This window comes from Mycotypha africana (assembly GCF_025528875.1).
Source record: "Mycotypha africana strain NRRL 2978 chromosome Unknown BDF20scaffold_7, whole genome shotgun sequence".
Lineage (NCBI taxonomy): Eukaryota > Fungi > Mucoromycota > Mucoromycetes > Mucorales > Mycotyphaceae > Mycotypha > Mycotypha africana.
In genome coordinates this window covers 302,478-317,112 of record NW_026515731.1, presented here as the reverse complement: position 1 = coordinate 317,112, position 14,635 = coordinate 302,478, and the positions used below count along the sequence as shown (strand labels likewise).

The 14,635-nt window shown below is 40.0% G+C and overlaps 10 protein-coding genes across 10 annotated transcripts; 8 read left to right on the top strand and 2 right to left on the bottom strand.

Moving 5' to 3' along the window:
* The first annotated feature begins 7 nt into the window (after positions 1-7).
* On the top strand, positions 8-391 carry BDF20DRAFT_877086 (uncharacterized protein). Its single transcript, XM_053081417.1, has 3 exons — positions 8-152; positions 179-180; positions 230-391. The coding sequence occupies exons 1-3, from the start codon at positions 74-76 to the stop codon at positions 329-331; spliced, it is 183 nt and encodes a 60-aa protein (XP_052934624.1). The 5' UTR covers positions 8-73; the 3' UTR covers positions 332-391.
* A 210-nt stretch (positions 392-601) lies between these two features.
* Positions 602-1,558, top strand: BDF20DRAFT_822246 (uncharacterized protein; the record flags this gene model as incomplete). The annotated part of the gene is made up of 2 exons (XM_053077680.1): positions 602-1,039; positions 1,100-1,558. Coding segments are annotated over 2 exons (897 nt in total), but the record flags the coding sequence as incomplete, so codon positions are not given.
* Positions 1,559-1,638: 80 nt separating this feature from the next.
* Positions 1,639-2,226, top strand: BDF20DRAFT_805805 (uncharacterized protein; the record flags this gene model as incomplete). The annotated part of the gene is made up of 1 exon (XM_053076508.1): positions 1,639-2,226. A coding segment is annotated over one exon (588 nt), but the record flags the coding sequence as incomplete, so codon positions are not given.
* A 780-nt stretch (positions 2,227-3,006) lies between these two features.
* BDF20DRAFT_588548 (uncharacterized protein) lies at positions 3,007-3,769 on the top strand. Its single transcript, XM_053075819.1, has one exon. The coding sequence runs from the start codon at positions 3,200-3,202 to the stop codon at positions 3,530-3,532; it is 333 nt and encodes a 110-aa protein (XP_052934621.1). The 5' UTR covers positions 3,007-3,199; the 3' UTR covers positions 3,533-3,769.
* A 1,100-nt stretch (positions 3,770-4,869) lies between these two features.
* BDF20DRAFT_822792 (acetyl-coenzyme A synthetase) lies at positions 4,870-7,031 on the top strand (the record flags this gene model as incomplete). Its single annotated transcript, XM_053077740.1, has 2 exons — positions 4,870-5,061; positions 5,199-7,031. The coding sequence occupies 2 exons, from the start codon at positions 4,870-4,872 to the stop codon at positions 7,029-7,031; spliced, it is 2,025 nt and encodes a 674-aa protein (XP_052934620.1).
* Positions 7,032-7,504: 473 nt separating this feature from the next.
* BDF20DRAFT_805859 (uncharacterized protein) lies at positions 7,505-8,005 on the top strand (the record flags this gene model as incomplete). The annotated part of the gene is made up of 1 exon (XM_053076510.1): positions 7,505-8,005. A coding segment is annotated over one exon (501 nt), but the record flags the coding sequence as incomplete, so codon positions are not given.
* A 660-nt stretch (positions 8,006-8,665) lies between these two features.
* On the bottom strand, positions 8,666-9,514 carry BDF20DRAFT_806787 (uncharacterized protein; the record flags this gene model as incomplete). Its single annotated transcript, XM_053076532.1, has 5 exons — positions 8,666-8,776; positions 8,873-9,047; positions 9,120-9,248; positions 9,338-9,388; positions 9,471-9,514. Coding segments are annotated over 5 exons (510 nt in total), but the record flags the coding sequence as incomplete, so codon positions are not given.
* Positions 9,515-10,191: 677 nt separating this feature from the next.
* On the top strand, positions 10,192-10,673 carry BDF20DRAFT_877062 (uncharacterized protein). The gene is made up of 2 exons (XM_053081416.1): positions 10,192-10,214; positions 10,362-10,673. Exons 1-2 carry the CDS (start codon positions 10,211-10,213, stop codon positions 10,523-10,525), a joined length of 168 nt encoding a protein of 55 aa, XP_052934617.1. The 5' UTR covers positions 10,192-10,210; the 3' UTR covers positions 10,526-10,673.
* A 452-nt stretch (positions 10,674-11,125) lies between these two features.
* On the top strand, positions 11,126-13,885 carry BDF20DRAFT_994956 (VTC domain-containing protein). Its single transcript, XM_053085399.1, has 3 exons — positions 11,126-11,447; positions 11,559-12,450; positions 12,552-13,885. Exons 1-3 carry the CDS (start codon positions 11,280-11,282, stop codon positions 13,739-13,741), a joined length of 2,250 nt encoding a protein of 749 aa, XP_052934616.1. The 5' UTR covers positions 11,126-11,279; the 3' UTR covers positions 13,742-13,885.
* Positions 13,886-13,892: 7 nt separating this feature from the next.
* Positions 13,893-14,630, bottom strand: BDF20DRAFT_877034 (uncharacterized protein). The gene has a single exon (XM_053081415.1). The coding sequence runs from the start codon at positions 14,575-14,577 to the stop codon at positions 13,996-13,998; it is 582 nt and encodes a 193-aa protein (XP_052934615.1). The 5' UTR covers positions 14,578-14,630; the 3' UTR covers positions 13,893-13,995.
* Between the last annotated feature and the right edge of the window lie 5 nt (positions 14,631-14,635).

The window sequence follows — 14,635 nt, the reverse complement described above, 5'->3', positions numbered from 1 at the left end:
GGGGTTCTTTTAAACGAGAATAAGATCCCTTCTTTTCCGTATTTCGCTTTTTTTGTAACTTACAGCTCTATTCATGTACAAAAGTTTCATTATACAGAAGATTAGATCTATTAAAGAAAAGCATAAGAACCAGGTTAAAAGGAACCCATTTGGTAAAATGCTTGATAATTGTAGGAGAACCGTCAGATCAAGATATAAGGATTCTGATATTTGTTGTAATTTTTTAGAGCATACCAAGTGTCGAGACTGCTATGAACCAGGTCATTTTGACAAGCGTTACTACAAATGCAAGTATTACAAAGCCGTAAATGCTGATGATGGTAAGCAATAAACCTAAATCTATCTTACACACAGCACTTAATTGCTTGTGAGTAACCTCCTTAAAGTTGGTAGCAGTGGCAAAAAGAGAAAACAGAGTGACCAAGTGAAAGAGAAGAAGAAAGCAGTTAAACGGAAAAAGACCACCGCACAAGCTGTAAAGTGCCTCAGCTGTGGACAAGATGGCCATACCACTGCTCGTTCGCCGCAATGCCTCAAACACACGCCTTCGAAAGAAGAACTCATTTCATCTGTTCTTGGTGATGATGCTACTGTATTCACAAGAAAGCTTCCCATCGACAGTGCGGTGTTACCAACCTTCCGCGAGAAATTCAGAGAAAGAGTCATTTCGTGCTGCAATGACATTAGGGCTATTGTGTTTCGTTCGCAACTATTTGTTAACGCTTATCTCATCCATAATAAGAAAGACACACCAAAAGAAATTTTCACCCAACAGTTCTGGTATTCGGTTGGACAACTTGTAACAGGTAAAACAGTAACCAACAAGAAAGCAATAAATGATTCCATGAAAAACTTCTATAAGCAGTTCAAAGAGAAGCATCCAGCTGTCGAAGTAAGTTATAGCTTCACCAAAGGCTATAGCCAATGCTTGACAGAAGCTTGTAAAGAGCTCAGTACCACATATACAAACAGCATTGTTGAGCTTTTTGAGCAGCGAATGCTTAAATATCTATACTATACCTTGCAGAATTTGTTCCCGGTAAGGATTAACTTTACATTAAACCAAACAGCAGCAAAGTCAATATTCTTTTCTCTTTAGAGCATGGTAAAGCGCGATGTTGACGAAATCGCAACAAAATACTGCTATCAAGCGATTTGCAAAGGCGAACCCAAATGGCCTGGTAAAGTCAAGTTAAGCAGTGATGACAAATTAAGAATAGATAATTTGTGCAAGAACTTTGCAGACCTTGTGGAGGAAAAGGTTACGCTTTTATCATTGGCGGCCGATCCGGTCAAATTTGTCAAGCCCTTGTGGTTTATCCAGGACTACTACGAAGAAGAGCATTCTAATCATTTTGCCTACGATGTTCGTAGGTTACCATTACCTCATCGCTTCTTCCCTTTTCCAACACCCTCAGTATCATGGCGCTTCATTACCATCAGCATAAACGCCCTTACTCCTTTTTTATTTCCTGGAAGACTTGTAAAGGGCTATTGGAATCAACTTGAACAATTTTGTAAAGTGTTCAACTTCAAAAAGTTAGGCTTCAGAAGGTAAAGTAAATAGCACTCTGCTAAAAGACTCTGTTCTCAAGATTATTCTTTCACTTATATCATAGTATTGCTGAGTTAAAGACAAACACAAGTATGCTCTTCAGGAATCTCATTCGATCTGATGGCTTCACTGTAGACTTCCTATTTAGTCGTAAGAAGAAACCAAGAGAAGACGCCATCATTGATCATCATGACTTGACGTTGGAAGACTTCTCCTATGAAGAAATCACGACAAACTACAGACCCACATTTGTTGATCCTGGCCGAAAGACCGTATTTACAGCAGCAATCGGGTTAGAAACAAACAGACATGAGATACGGCGCTGCTCGACAAAAGAATATTATCACATGACGGGTAGTACTCGTGTCAATGCAGAATTAGAAAGGAAAAAGGCCGGTTGTATGATAAAAGCGATAGAAAGCAATATACCAAGTAGTAAAACAGGCTCGCCTGAACAGTATAAGAGATATATTATTTACATACTACAACATTTAGAGATCCTGTTCTCATTCTATGGGCCAGGTATGGGTGAAACAAGGTTCCGTCTGCATCAAGGCAGACAGCGTGCTGCAGACATGATGGTGAACATGCTTGTCGATGGAGGGATCAAATACGACAAAGAATTACGGAAGAAAAGAAAGGAAGAACAGATGAAATGGCCAAAGAAGAAGGGCAAAATTAAGCATAAAAAAAGAAGAAAGAAGACGAAACAGAAAGTGAAAGTAAAACAGGAAGAAGAGAATGAGAAGGAGATCCGGGAAGAAGAAGAGACAAAGAGCGATAACCACGTTCGGTAAGTCTGTAGCGATTAACTGTCCACTGAATTTGTGTATACTCAATCTACTGTCTTCCTTCAACAGACGATGGGCCCCTGAGAAATTCAGGCTGAGTGATCGCAAAAAAGTTCCTCTGGTTGTATTTGGTGACGGCATGTTCAATAAATCCGCCGTTCATCTAAAAGGCCTTAGAACTGGTGTCGTTGGTGTTTTGTGGCGTGCATTGAAGCGAAGAGAGGCTGCTGGTGATCTCCTTGCCGTGACAATTGATGAATACTTGACATCACGCATATGCAATTGTTGTCGCTCAGACACATTGAAAGCATTAGACACCGTGCGTGGCTGTAGTATCCTTGTTTGCAAAACCTGTAAGATACTATGGAACCGCGATGTCAATGCAGCAAAAAACATGATGGCCATCAGCATTTCGGTATGGAAAGACAAGGAACGTCCTACGGAGTTCAGCCGGAAGACAACTTCTTAGTCTTTTGATATTTATTATCGCCAGAACGAAACTGGCTTGATATTTACAGGTAAACGTCTCCATTTTAGTGTAGTTCGATCTTCAAACTCTAACTCAATCGTCTCAAAATTTTGGTCATTCCATCCAGTTATTTTTAAGCTGCGTCTAAACCCGCAGTTAAAAAACTGTACCATGTTCGATATAAACTCAGTTTATTCGTATCAAAAATCAAATGTAATTTGTTACATTTTCCTTCAACACATTTTCGAAATCATACGTCTGCTCCTTTTGTCTCTCGATTAGCCCCTTTGTCATGGAAGCTCTTCTGGTCTATGCCTATGCTGTTGCCAGCTCGAACATAATGGTACCGTGTCCTCCACGGTAAACTTCCTCACCATCAGATTCATGTTACCGCCACCGCTTCTTGTCCGTTATGTCATGCTGCTTTCGAAACCTTTGACCATTTCATCCTCTCCTGTCCATCCAAGTTTCCCATCAGGACCTCTATTCTTCGCAATTCCTTTCCCTGGCTATCTTTTGGATACTCAAGCTCTCCTGGAGGGTCTTCAACGTCTCCAGTATCCCTCCTCGATTCCACGCTCGGAAGCCACCCGGTTCTTTATCATTCTCTCTACCACGCAATATCACATTGGGACGGCTTACTGGGCCCTCCACTTTGACAACCTTCCGTTTCAACCTTCCCGTATTGAAATCACGCATTCTCGCCGACATTCATAAATTACGACATGCTCCACACAACAGTGATTAAGGTCGTCCCTCGTCTTGCGTCCGGCCTACCTATTCCTCGGTTATGTTTATCTCCCTCACCGACAGTATATATTTCTTTTATTTATTCATCTAACTACTATTCCGCTATTCCTATCCTTATACTTTTTCTCGTTCCATCCCTCTTTGACATAGAACTTTTAAACTAAACCACCAATAAAACTCAGTTTTACAGTACAACAATGGGCTGAGTTGGAGTTGTCTATTGCTTCCTGAAAGGAACAATTCTCAAGATTGTCCTTTTATAATTATGCTGAGCAAACAACAATTCTGCGACAAAGATGTAATGCGTTATAGTAGGGAGGTAACAGTTTTTGTTATATGTAACTGAATAACAGCTGATATTGAAATCAGAGTACGTTGTTTTAATGGGATGTCAACCCACATTTATCATACAGGATAATGCTTTAGCCGGAGTATATATCAGAAGCCTCGTGTTTTCGCGTACGCGGTTGGAGCCTCCCAAGGAAAACCATATAAGCCAACAATTGATATCCTCGGAAGAAGGGGTAACAGTTGCGTCACTGTAAGTAATGGAGGCAGTACGGGACAGAATGCGTTGGCAAGAGTATTGTCTTTATTGATTATGACGATGCTTTCATATTGTTAGCAATTCCTCAGCTTGTATAATAAGTGTAACTTCTACTTCCCTAGCAAATAAGAGAAAAAGGCTGTCATTGTCTTTTCGGCTTTTTACTTTTTCATTGTCATCAGCTTTTTTTCTTCCATGTCACGACCGCGGGGTGAGTACCATATTTGGAAGCCTTCCTTTTACCAAAAAAAGATAGCAGCCGAAATAGTTAGACATCCGCCGCCTATTGTTAGATAAGCAAAAGAAGGGCCTTTTATTCACTTTGAGACACTGCCTAAAAAAAAATAGAGTTTGTTCAGGGCAACAGAGATCCAGTGTTACACCCAAAATGTCTTTCTGGTTGCATAGCAACCCCAACCACTAATTGACTTATTTGGGTCTCATTTGCGATAAGATTAAATAAAAGTAAGCTTTATTCCTAGAGAATTACAACAAAAACTGATTATTTAAAAAGAATACTTATGATTGGCTGTCATACACCAGCCAGAAGAAATACAGCAAAGATTGGAATCTAAGCTTTTGAAACAAAACCCAGATTTTTTGGTAATATAATATCTTCAAAAGTATGTGGCAGTTAGGACAGCGGAATTTGATAAATAAAAAACCCGCAATCGTTTACTTGAGCGTCCCCTTTTCTTTGCTCTTCTCGTTTATTTTTTTTTTTTTCTCTTTCCATCTTCTCAGCACCTCTCAACCAATGCCTCACTCCACAGATAACAACAGTGCTGCACAACAGCAGCCCGACAAAAAACCTGAAGTCGTTGTTCATCCAGTGCCGAGCCGTCTTCTCGATTCTCAACAATGTCCCACACCTCATATCACCTCAATGGACGAATACCGTAGAATGTGGAAGGAGAGTGTTGAAGAACCTGAAAAATTTTTTGGCAATGTAAATGTTTTCATCATATAAGAGTTACTTGATTTCTGGATTTTTTTGGGGTAGTTAGGAAGGGTGTTTGGGAAACCAAAAAAAAAAAAAGGAAAAAAAATTTTTTGGCTAATAATGTTTTGTCGTTATATTATTAGCTTGCACGCGATATTTTATCATGGGATAAGCCTTTCGAAACGGTTAAACATGGATCTTTTGACAATGGTGATGTCGCTTGGTTTTTAGAGGGTGAATTGAATGCTTGTTATAACGCTGTTGATCGTCACGCTTTAAAAAACCCTGATAAGATTGCTATCATACATGAAGGTGACGAACCCTCCAATGTTCGTCGCATCACTTATGGTGAGCTTTATCGCGACGTCTGTCGTATGGCTAACGTGCTCAAGAAACTTGGCGTACGCCGTGGTGATAATGTCGCTATTTATATGCCTATGATTCCTGAAACTTTGATTGCCACCTTAGCCTGTGCTCGTATTGGTGCCATTCACTCTATCGTCTTTGCTGGTTTTTCTGCTGAATCTCTTTTGGATCGTGTGGCCGATTGTGGTGCTCATATTGTCATCACTTCTGATGAAGGTCGTCGTGGTGGTCGTAATATTGCCACCAAATGTATTGTAGATACCGCTTTATCCAGACAAGAGGCTCACCAAGTCGAGCATGTCATTGTTTACAAACGCACCGGTTCTGAAGTCCCCATGATGGAGAACCGTGATCTCTGGTGGCATGAAGAAATGGCCAACGCTCGTCCTATCTGCTCTTATGAAAAGATGAGTGCTGAGGATCCTCTCTTCTTGCTCTATACCTCCGGTTCTACTGGTGCCCCGAAAGGTATTGTTCATACCACAGGTGGTTATTTATTAGGAGCTGCTGCTACCGTCAAGTATATTTTCGATGTGCGTGAAGATGATATTTATGCCTGCATGGCTGATATTGGATGGGTCACTGGTCACAGTTACATTTTATACGGTCCTTTGACGCTGGGCGCCACCACCGTTCTTTTTGAATCCACACCTACTTACCCTACACCTGCTCGTTTCTGGGAACTCATCGATAAGCACAAAGTCACTCAATTCTATACAGCTCCTACAGCCATCCGTGCTCTTCAACGCCTGGGCGACAAATGGGTCGAGCAAAACGATCTCTCGACGTTACGTGTCATCGGTTCAGTCGGTGAACCTATCAATCCGGAAGCTTGGAATTGGTATAATGAAAAGGTGGGTAAAGGACGTTGCGCTGTCGTCGATACCTACTGGCAAACAGAAACGGGATCCATCATCATCAGTCCCTTGCCTGGTTGCACACCTACGAAGCCCGGGTCTGCCACCCTTCCTTTCTTCGGTATCAAGCCTGTGCTTCTTGATCCCTCCACTGGCAAAGTCATCGAAGGTCCCCATCAATCCGGTGTGTTAGCCATTAGTCAAGCCTGGCCTTCCATGGCTCGCTCCGTCTACAACAATCATTCTCGTTTTATTGAAACATACCTCCGCCCTTACCCTGGCTACTACTTCACCGGTGACGGTGCGATGAGAGATGAGGATGGCTATATTTGGATTCAAGGACGTGTGGACGATGTGATCAATGTCTCGGGTCACAGATTATCCACAGCAGAAATTGAATCAGCACTCAATACACACGAATCCGTTGCCGAAGCCGCTGTCATTGGCGGACACGATGATTTGACAGGTCAATGTATTCATGCTTTTGTTTCTGTAAAGCCTCATATTAAGGCCACTGAAGGATTTGATAAGGAATTGACCCTTGTGGTTCGTAAGACCATCGGTCCTTTTGCTGCCCCCAAACGTGTCTATATTGTGAATGCTCATCCCAAGACGAGATCCGGTAAGATCATGCGTCGTATCCTTCGTAAGATTGTGAACGGTGAGCATGACCAATTGGGTGATATCTCTACTCTTGCCGATCAAACAGTTGTACCTTCTATTATTGAGGCTGTCCACGGCATCAAGCAATAATTATTATTAAACAACACACACACATGTATGTATACTTAGAATTCTGATATATTATATATATGTATATATGTTATATCCCGCATATCCCTTTCATTTTGCTTTACATTTTTTGTAGTATTTAATTTCTTCCTCATCCCCCTTCCCCCTTTTTTTTTTTTTTTTTGCCCCATCTGTAAAATAAAACCCCGCTTCATCTGGACGCATTTAGGCTGATTTCTTTTTCGTAAATACATAAATCAAGTGTTTTAACCTTTTTCATTAAACGATCGAACATAGCATGTTGTACTTTCTTTGAAGCGGAAAAAAAAAAGAGAAAAAAAAAGAAATACCACTCAGTTGTGAATTAAATGTTATGCTACCTCAAGAAGTTGCTACAATTTTTTGATAAGCATACCTTGACCATGTTTAAATTGGATTGCACTAAAGCAACCACGACGAATCTGGAGCACGACAGGCCATCCGCAGTCATTAGTAATAATAGCAGTTGCCATAGCGAATGTTCGGAAAACAATGACGAAAATGTCAGCAACATTGACGATCCTGAAGATTATTTTGAAGAAGATTTGTATTTACGTGATCCTGCTTTGTTTAGGGTAACTGAGCAAAACAGACAGATTGGAGCAGACACCATGATGACCCCTGCTACAGCCCTCCAAGAACAATGCCATTATTCCTCTCACAAGCTAGATAGACAATCACCTGGTCTTGCGTTTTCTGAGCCGCCTCTTTTTATCACAAAAGTTAACTCTATTGAAGTGACGTTTTATTACGGTCAGTTACCAGGATGCGCAGGAAGACAATCTGACACCAAAGAGTGGATAATAGAGGGAGACAAAAGAAAGAAAAGGCGCTATATGTTTATGTGTGATTTTGGAGAAGAAAGTATGTATGCTTTAAGATGGGGCATCGGTACCCTACTACGAGATGGAGACGAGGTAGACGTTGTCAGCGTTATCCATACGAACGAGGAAGTGTTGATGAAAATGCCACATGCAAAGGAAAAGGACAAGAGGCGTCGACTACGGAACGAATTAGACCGTAATTCAAAAAGGCTGATTTCAAGTGTGCGGAAGGTATTTGAAGAGATGTTGTTGTACAACATGAAGATCATGCTGCATTCTGTGGCTGGCCAAACAAGACAATGCTTATTAAATCACGTAAATGAAGAAAAAGCAAAGTGTTCTTGAAAAAACATGCATCTCAAGAATGAACTCGAGTGACGACTGAACTGTGGTGATAACTTTTATTAGGTCCATTGCACACCAAACTTGACGATGATCATTTGTGGTGCAAAAAAGCGAGGAGCAATTCGATGGTAAAAAAAAAATCGAAAATCATGTCCTAAAAGTCCAACGCACCTTATTGACACTTTTTACGCTGAAAAGCATGTTGATGGGAAGCATATCCGCATTTTTAGTTTATAATTCACCTGTACCCGTTACCGTAGTGCGGTTGCAGAATGAACAGAAGAAACAAAAGTCAACCGCAGCTCAAAAGCTCAGTCAAAGTGTGCAACAATCGGCGGGCCAACTTGGAGTCAAAGGATCAGACAAGAAAGAGCCGTTACCTCCAACTATAAATACATTTGATGGCGAATAGCATCTTCATTGACGAACTCATAGTGATTTATTATTTTAAGCAAATATAATAGCAACCACCAATAAACTCAACAGCATCATAATCAATCTTGACATAAATGCACCTTGAGTTGTTGGCTGGTTATTTGGAGCACCAGTTGGTATATTCTGGATAATACAAGAAAAGAAGTGTGAGTAAAATACGGATGGCTAAAGATAAAAGAAGCTTATATTTCTGACAAGTTATAGTTTGAGTACACTTACAAATGTAACGCCTAACGGAAAGAAGCCAAAACCTGCAGATATTGACATTCCTCCTCTATTGTTAAATGTATTTCCCATAAAAGCAGGTCCAAAAAAAGATGTAGCAGGTCTATTTGGGTCTCTTAATGGTGGAGGCCTTTGACCTGCCGGTCTTGTAGGTATCGAAGGATCGTTTCTAAAGTGGACATAAAGAAAGAGGAGTCACTATCGCTGCTTCTCCTATGTTCTACAGTTCTTCGCATTTTACCGTGGATCTTTTTCTTCTTTTCCTCTACCGTATATGGGTATAACTTTATCCTTTCCACAACCTGCTTTACATACTGGACAAGTAGGATTCCTGGATTGTGCATTTAACCATTGAGCCAAACATGACCAACTAGACTTGTTGAAATAGATTAGAAATCCGTATCATCGTTGAAGTAGCTATGTACGAACAATGGGAAGAAAGGGTCTCCTTTAACTTACCAAAATAAATGCCCACATAGTGTTAGAACGGGATGCATAGCTGTGTCAAAACTATCTGATGGTGTGAGTAGAACTGACTATAAAATGCTCCCAATTGACTCTTTTTTCACTTGTCTCTGCTTCGTTCACTTACCATATGTTGCATTCATAAAAGCCGCCGCCATTACGATACATATCCTCCTCCTGAGCTTGCTGCTGGCTATGCTCACCATCTCTACCACTACTACCACTACTACTACCCCCTGCTGTCGCTGTTGTATTAGTATTGGTTGCTGTTGTAGTTGCTGTCGGTATTACTGTAGGGAGACTATGGCTATGATCTTTGGCAACGTTCCTCTGCCTTAACTCGTTGCTTGAAGCATATGTAGTACTGTTCAGGTTCGGCGTTGCTTCGCCATTATTTAGCATAAGCCCACTTGTGGCTCTATCAGACGGATTGGTATGTTCGACTTCGTCTTCCTCTAAAGTCATATCGTTGTCATCGCCTGAACGTTGAAGCTCATCAGACGGTAAGGATCCGCCTGTCAATGTAGTTGTGGTAGTAGCTCTATTCGAAGATGCATCTGTTGAAGTAATAGGAAGCCTTGCTGTAGTACCATTAGTAGTAGTAGATGCTAGGTCATTCATGTCGACGCTATTGAAATTTTAAGCTTTTTTTTCTTTTTCGAGAAAGAAGAATTAAAAAAACCACTGCGTTTATTGAAATGCTGTGCTGCTTCCCTCGACTCTTCTCCTCAGCGTCCAATGAATGGCCTTTCCTAAAATCTGATAAAGAATAATCCGAGCGTACTGAAGTGAACTGTGAGTAGCTTAGCATAATTCTTATCACTGTTATAGAAAAAAGGAAGGTTAACAGACAGTTTGTCGCAACTGATGAGTAAGTGGGGCAGTAGAAGGAGCTACTTTGAACAAAAGAACTGGAAGGAGATATAACTTATGTTTACTCTTACACTTCATCCTAAGGAACAATACCACCGTCTATTTTAATTTCACAAACTTACTAAAAATCGTCTTACACTAACAGTAAAAATGTTTGACGAATATAATTTACTATTGGAACCAGACGGAGAATTGCTTAAAATGTACGGTAGTATATACTCTGGTGATGTGAAGGAAAAAGTGTTTCAACAGACTTTCGACTCGATTTATCATGAAAAGAATAAAGGGCACAGCAGACTACGCTTTTAAAATGTGAACAAGCTTTAAGGCGCATCATTACTATACTTACTCACATTTGCCACTGGTATAGACAGCTTTATAAGCAATTCTACCGCTCATTTCGTCATAATTCTTTACGTAGAAAACCACATACTTTGCTTTGAGTTTTACTAATCTAATGATGAAAAAGATAGCCGTATACGACATGAATACATCACACAAAAATGAAGGAAAAATGATGTATTTAATTATAACAAAGCATGATACGAGGATGTCTGCTGCCTGCTATTACCTATAGTCAACTTTTTACCAAACATCAAATCAACTGCCACCATCTATCAACGTGTCCTTGGTTTGTCAGTACGATGTTACACGTAGTTCTTTTTTATATCGATACACTTTTGATCTGCTTTTCTTTAAATCCCTGTCAAAAGGCTGTTCATGATCGAAACATAAACAAAATAAGTACATGCTCCAAGAGTAACGAATTAATAAGCTATTGTTGGCTCGAACGAGTTTTTTCACCTTTAGCAGCGTCGGCAATTTTGTTTGTTTCTTTTTTTTTTTTTTTTTTTTTTTGTGGAGACTTTTGGACGGGCATCAAACTTCCATTTTTTGATAAATTGATTTCCCGCTTTGAATTCCATTCTTTTTTGTTGTTTTGCTTTGAAAAAGTTTCCGTTTTTCTGATGTCTCTTCTTTTTTTTTATCTTCTGAATCAGCTATTGTAAGATACAAACCTTCTTCTTCCCTTCTTTGTTACCGTGCCTTAGTTACTGGAGTTATGAAGTTTGGGTCGCAATTAAAAGACGTTATATATCCCGAATGGTGTGATTATTACATGGATTATGATGGTTTGAAGAAACGTTTGAGAAAAGCAGAAAAAGATAAACCTTTTACAGAAAAAGATGAAACAGACTTTGTCGAGTTATTAGATAATGAATTGGAAAAGGTAGTGCCGGGTTCGGATTCATTCTTGCTCAACGTTGTCGCGTTGTTTAACCTGCTTCTTGGGCTCTCTTTTCTTTTTATCTATTTTCTCCCCATGACGATAATATGTTAGGTCTATGCCTTTCATCAACAAAAGATGGAAGAGATTAAAAAGGGCATAGATGAATGGGACGCAAAGATCAGCAGTTTAATTCCTAGTCAGGATAACATTACGGAAATGAGTTTTGTCCAAAAAAACATCAATTATATTGCAGACGACATCAACCGACTTGCTCGCTATTCTCGAATCAACTATACTGGCTTTTTAAAGATTGTCAAAAAGCATGATCGACATACTGAATATGTTCTGCGTCCCATGTTCATGGTGCGACTCAATCAATGCCCCTTTTGGAACGAAGACAACGATAGTTTATTGATCAAATTGTCAGAACTCTTTTCTAAAGTGCGACAAGGCGGCATGACCATGTCCTTCAAACCCACCTCTCAAACAATGACGCATATGGAAGAGCAGACACAAGATGGACGGCGTATGGTCATCAAGCGCTTCTTCGTACAAACTGAAAATGTGCTTGAGTTGAAAACTTACGTTTTACGTCATTTGCCTGTCTTGGTTTATCATGACAATTCGAAAAAGCAAGATGATATTGATCCTCCTATTTCCTCTCTGTATCTGGATAATGCAGAATTAGATTCTTACACATCGCGTGTCGAATCAGCAGAAGGTTCCCAAATAATTCGTTTGCGTTGGTATGGTAGTGCTGAGAATAACAAAGCGATCACTTTTGAACGCCGTATTCTGGCCGATGAAAACTATGGTGAAGCCAAAGACAAATTCATCATTAAGGATAAATATGTGGATGGATTCTTGAAGGGTGATCAAACCTTCATTGACAAATCAGTAACGAAAATGCGAAATAGTGGAAGGTCGGCAGAGGAAGTGAAGGAGCATGAACAATTTATGAAAGATGTACAAAGTATCATCATGAAAAAGGAAATGGTACCAGGTAAAAACTACTGTAAACTGCAAATAGACTGGCAAATGAGCAATGAATTTAAATGCAACTATCTTGTATTTTCTGGGGTTTTTTCCCTGTCCCTCAATAAGTGTTACGTACTTATTATCGTAGAACTGCTTTCCAAATCCCTGGTGACAATAGTGTAAGAATGGCTTTGGACACTGATTTGTGTTTTATAAGAGAAGATTCGCAATTATTCCCTGATGATCCCACCGTCCGTCGACCTGAAAATCACTGGCGCCGACCTGATGTGGATATCAATTTCCCATTTGCCGATCTAAAGAACGAATCTGATATCAACCGTTACCCTTTTGCCACGTTTGAGATTAAACTCGAATTAGCACCACATCAAAAAGAGCCGGAATGGATCGTAGATTTAGAAGAAAGTGGTATACTGGAAGAAGCTTTCGACTTTACCAAGTTCGTTCATGGTATTGCAGTCATGTTTGATACCCGAGTTCCTTTATTACCTTATTGGTTGGCCCAAATGGATAATGATATTCAACAGATCACAGAGAATTTACCCACCTCGACAACAACGGAAGAACAGGGACAATTGAGAAATCAAAAAGGAGAAGATATACCAGTGATGTTAAAAAATCAACAACAACAACAGCAGCAGCAGCAACAGCAACAGCCATCTGCATCTAATGAACGTACTTCTTTATTAGGTGCTAGTGGTACGGCATCTTCCTACATGGGCACATACGATGGCTACGCTTCCTCCTCTACCATCACGGAATCCCCTTCTCTTGAGCGCGAACAACAAGAAAGCTTCTACTCACGTTGGGTTGAAAATATCGGTACCATTTTTAATAGATGCATAAGTAAATTTGACAGACAATCAAGAGAACAACGTGAACAACGAGAGAGACAGTTGAATGCTGCTCCTGTTATTTTACCGCCCGGTGTCAAGATCCCTAAGAAAGTAATAACCCCTCTTCGTGTCGAGCCAAAGGTCTTTTTCGCAAACGAACGCACATATTTCTCTTGGATGTCCTTTGGCACTTTATTATCTACGTTTTCACTTGCGTTATTCAATGCTGGCGATGCTGTAGGTAAACTGAGCGGTATTGTGTATACTTTGGTATCGGTGTCTACCCTTATGTACGGTATGGGTTTATATTATCGACGACGTGAGCTAATTCGAAACCGTGCTGAGGGCCCTTATGATGAGCTTGTCGGCCCGACACTGATATGCTTTGCTTTGATGTTTGCCGTTGCTTTGAATGCTTATCTCAAATTTACTGTTAAATCTCCCTCATTATTATATTTCTAATTGTGTACAAAAAGGAACTGGAATATTAATATTAATACTGCTAACATATCATACGAATTAATAAAGAGAAAAAAAGAAACTAATTGCAACTACAAAAGAAAGTCGTTTTTGAGGTAGTTGGATTGCTTCGTTTTTTATTTGTTATAAGATTGGGTACAGACTATGTGGAGAAAAGAGGAAGATGTATATATTAAAGGGTATGTTTTGTGGAAGAATGAAGTAAAAAATGAATATGAGGGATGAGAAGTTTTCTTTCAGTTACTAGGGCTCTTATCAAGGAAAGTGAACAAATCACTGGTTTTGTCCCAAGCAGCGCCAGTGATGAGACCCCCCTTACAGCCATCATTATCTGTCTGACTGCTACTGTCCTTTCGTGCCCAAGCGCGGGCCCAACCGTTATGGCTCCCCTTTGTTGTGACCTCTACAAACTCAACAAAGTAACGACCCTTCTTATCTTTGAAAAGTTGAATGCCAGCCTTTGTATTATCCGAAGTTTTTGTTAATGTGTATGTATTTTTGCTATCAGGTTCGTGATCAATATAATAATGGTTATTGGAATCTTTGACGGTACGGAAGTAACCCTGAAAATGTTCGTTGATATCGTCACCCTTGGCTTCGTAACAGAACAAGAGAGGATCCTTGACACAGCTGGCACTTGCGAATCGAGGTGTATTATCATCACCCTTATACCACACTTGGGAACCGTTATCAGCAATGAGTTTATAGCATTTACCAGTTTCCAAGTTAATCGTATCACTAACAACAGAAGCAGCTGAGGCAGTAGAAGAAGCAGAAATAAGACCCAATGTGAGTGTAGCGATACCAGCGAATTTCATTTTTTTTTTCTTATACTTGATATTGATTAGAAATGAAAACTTTAAAAATAGAGAATAA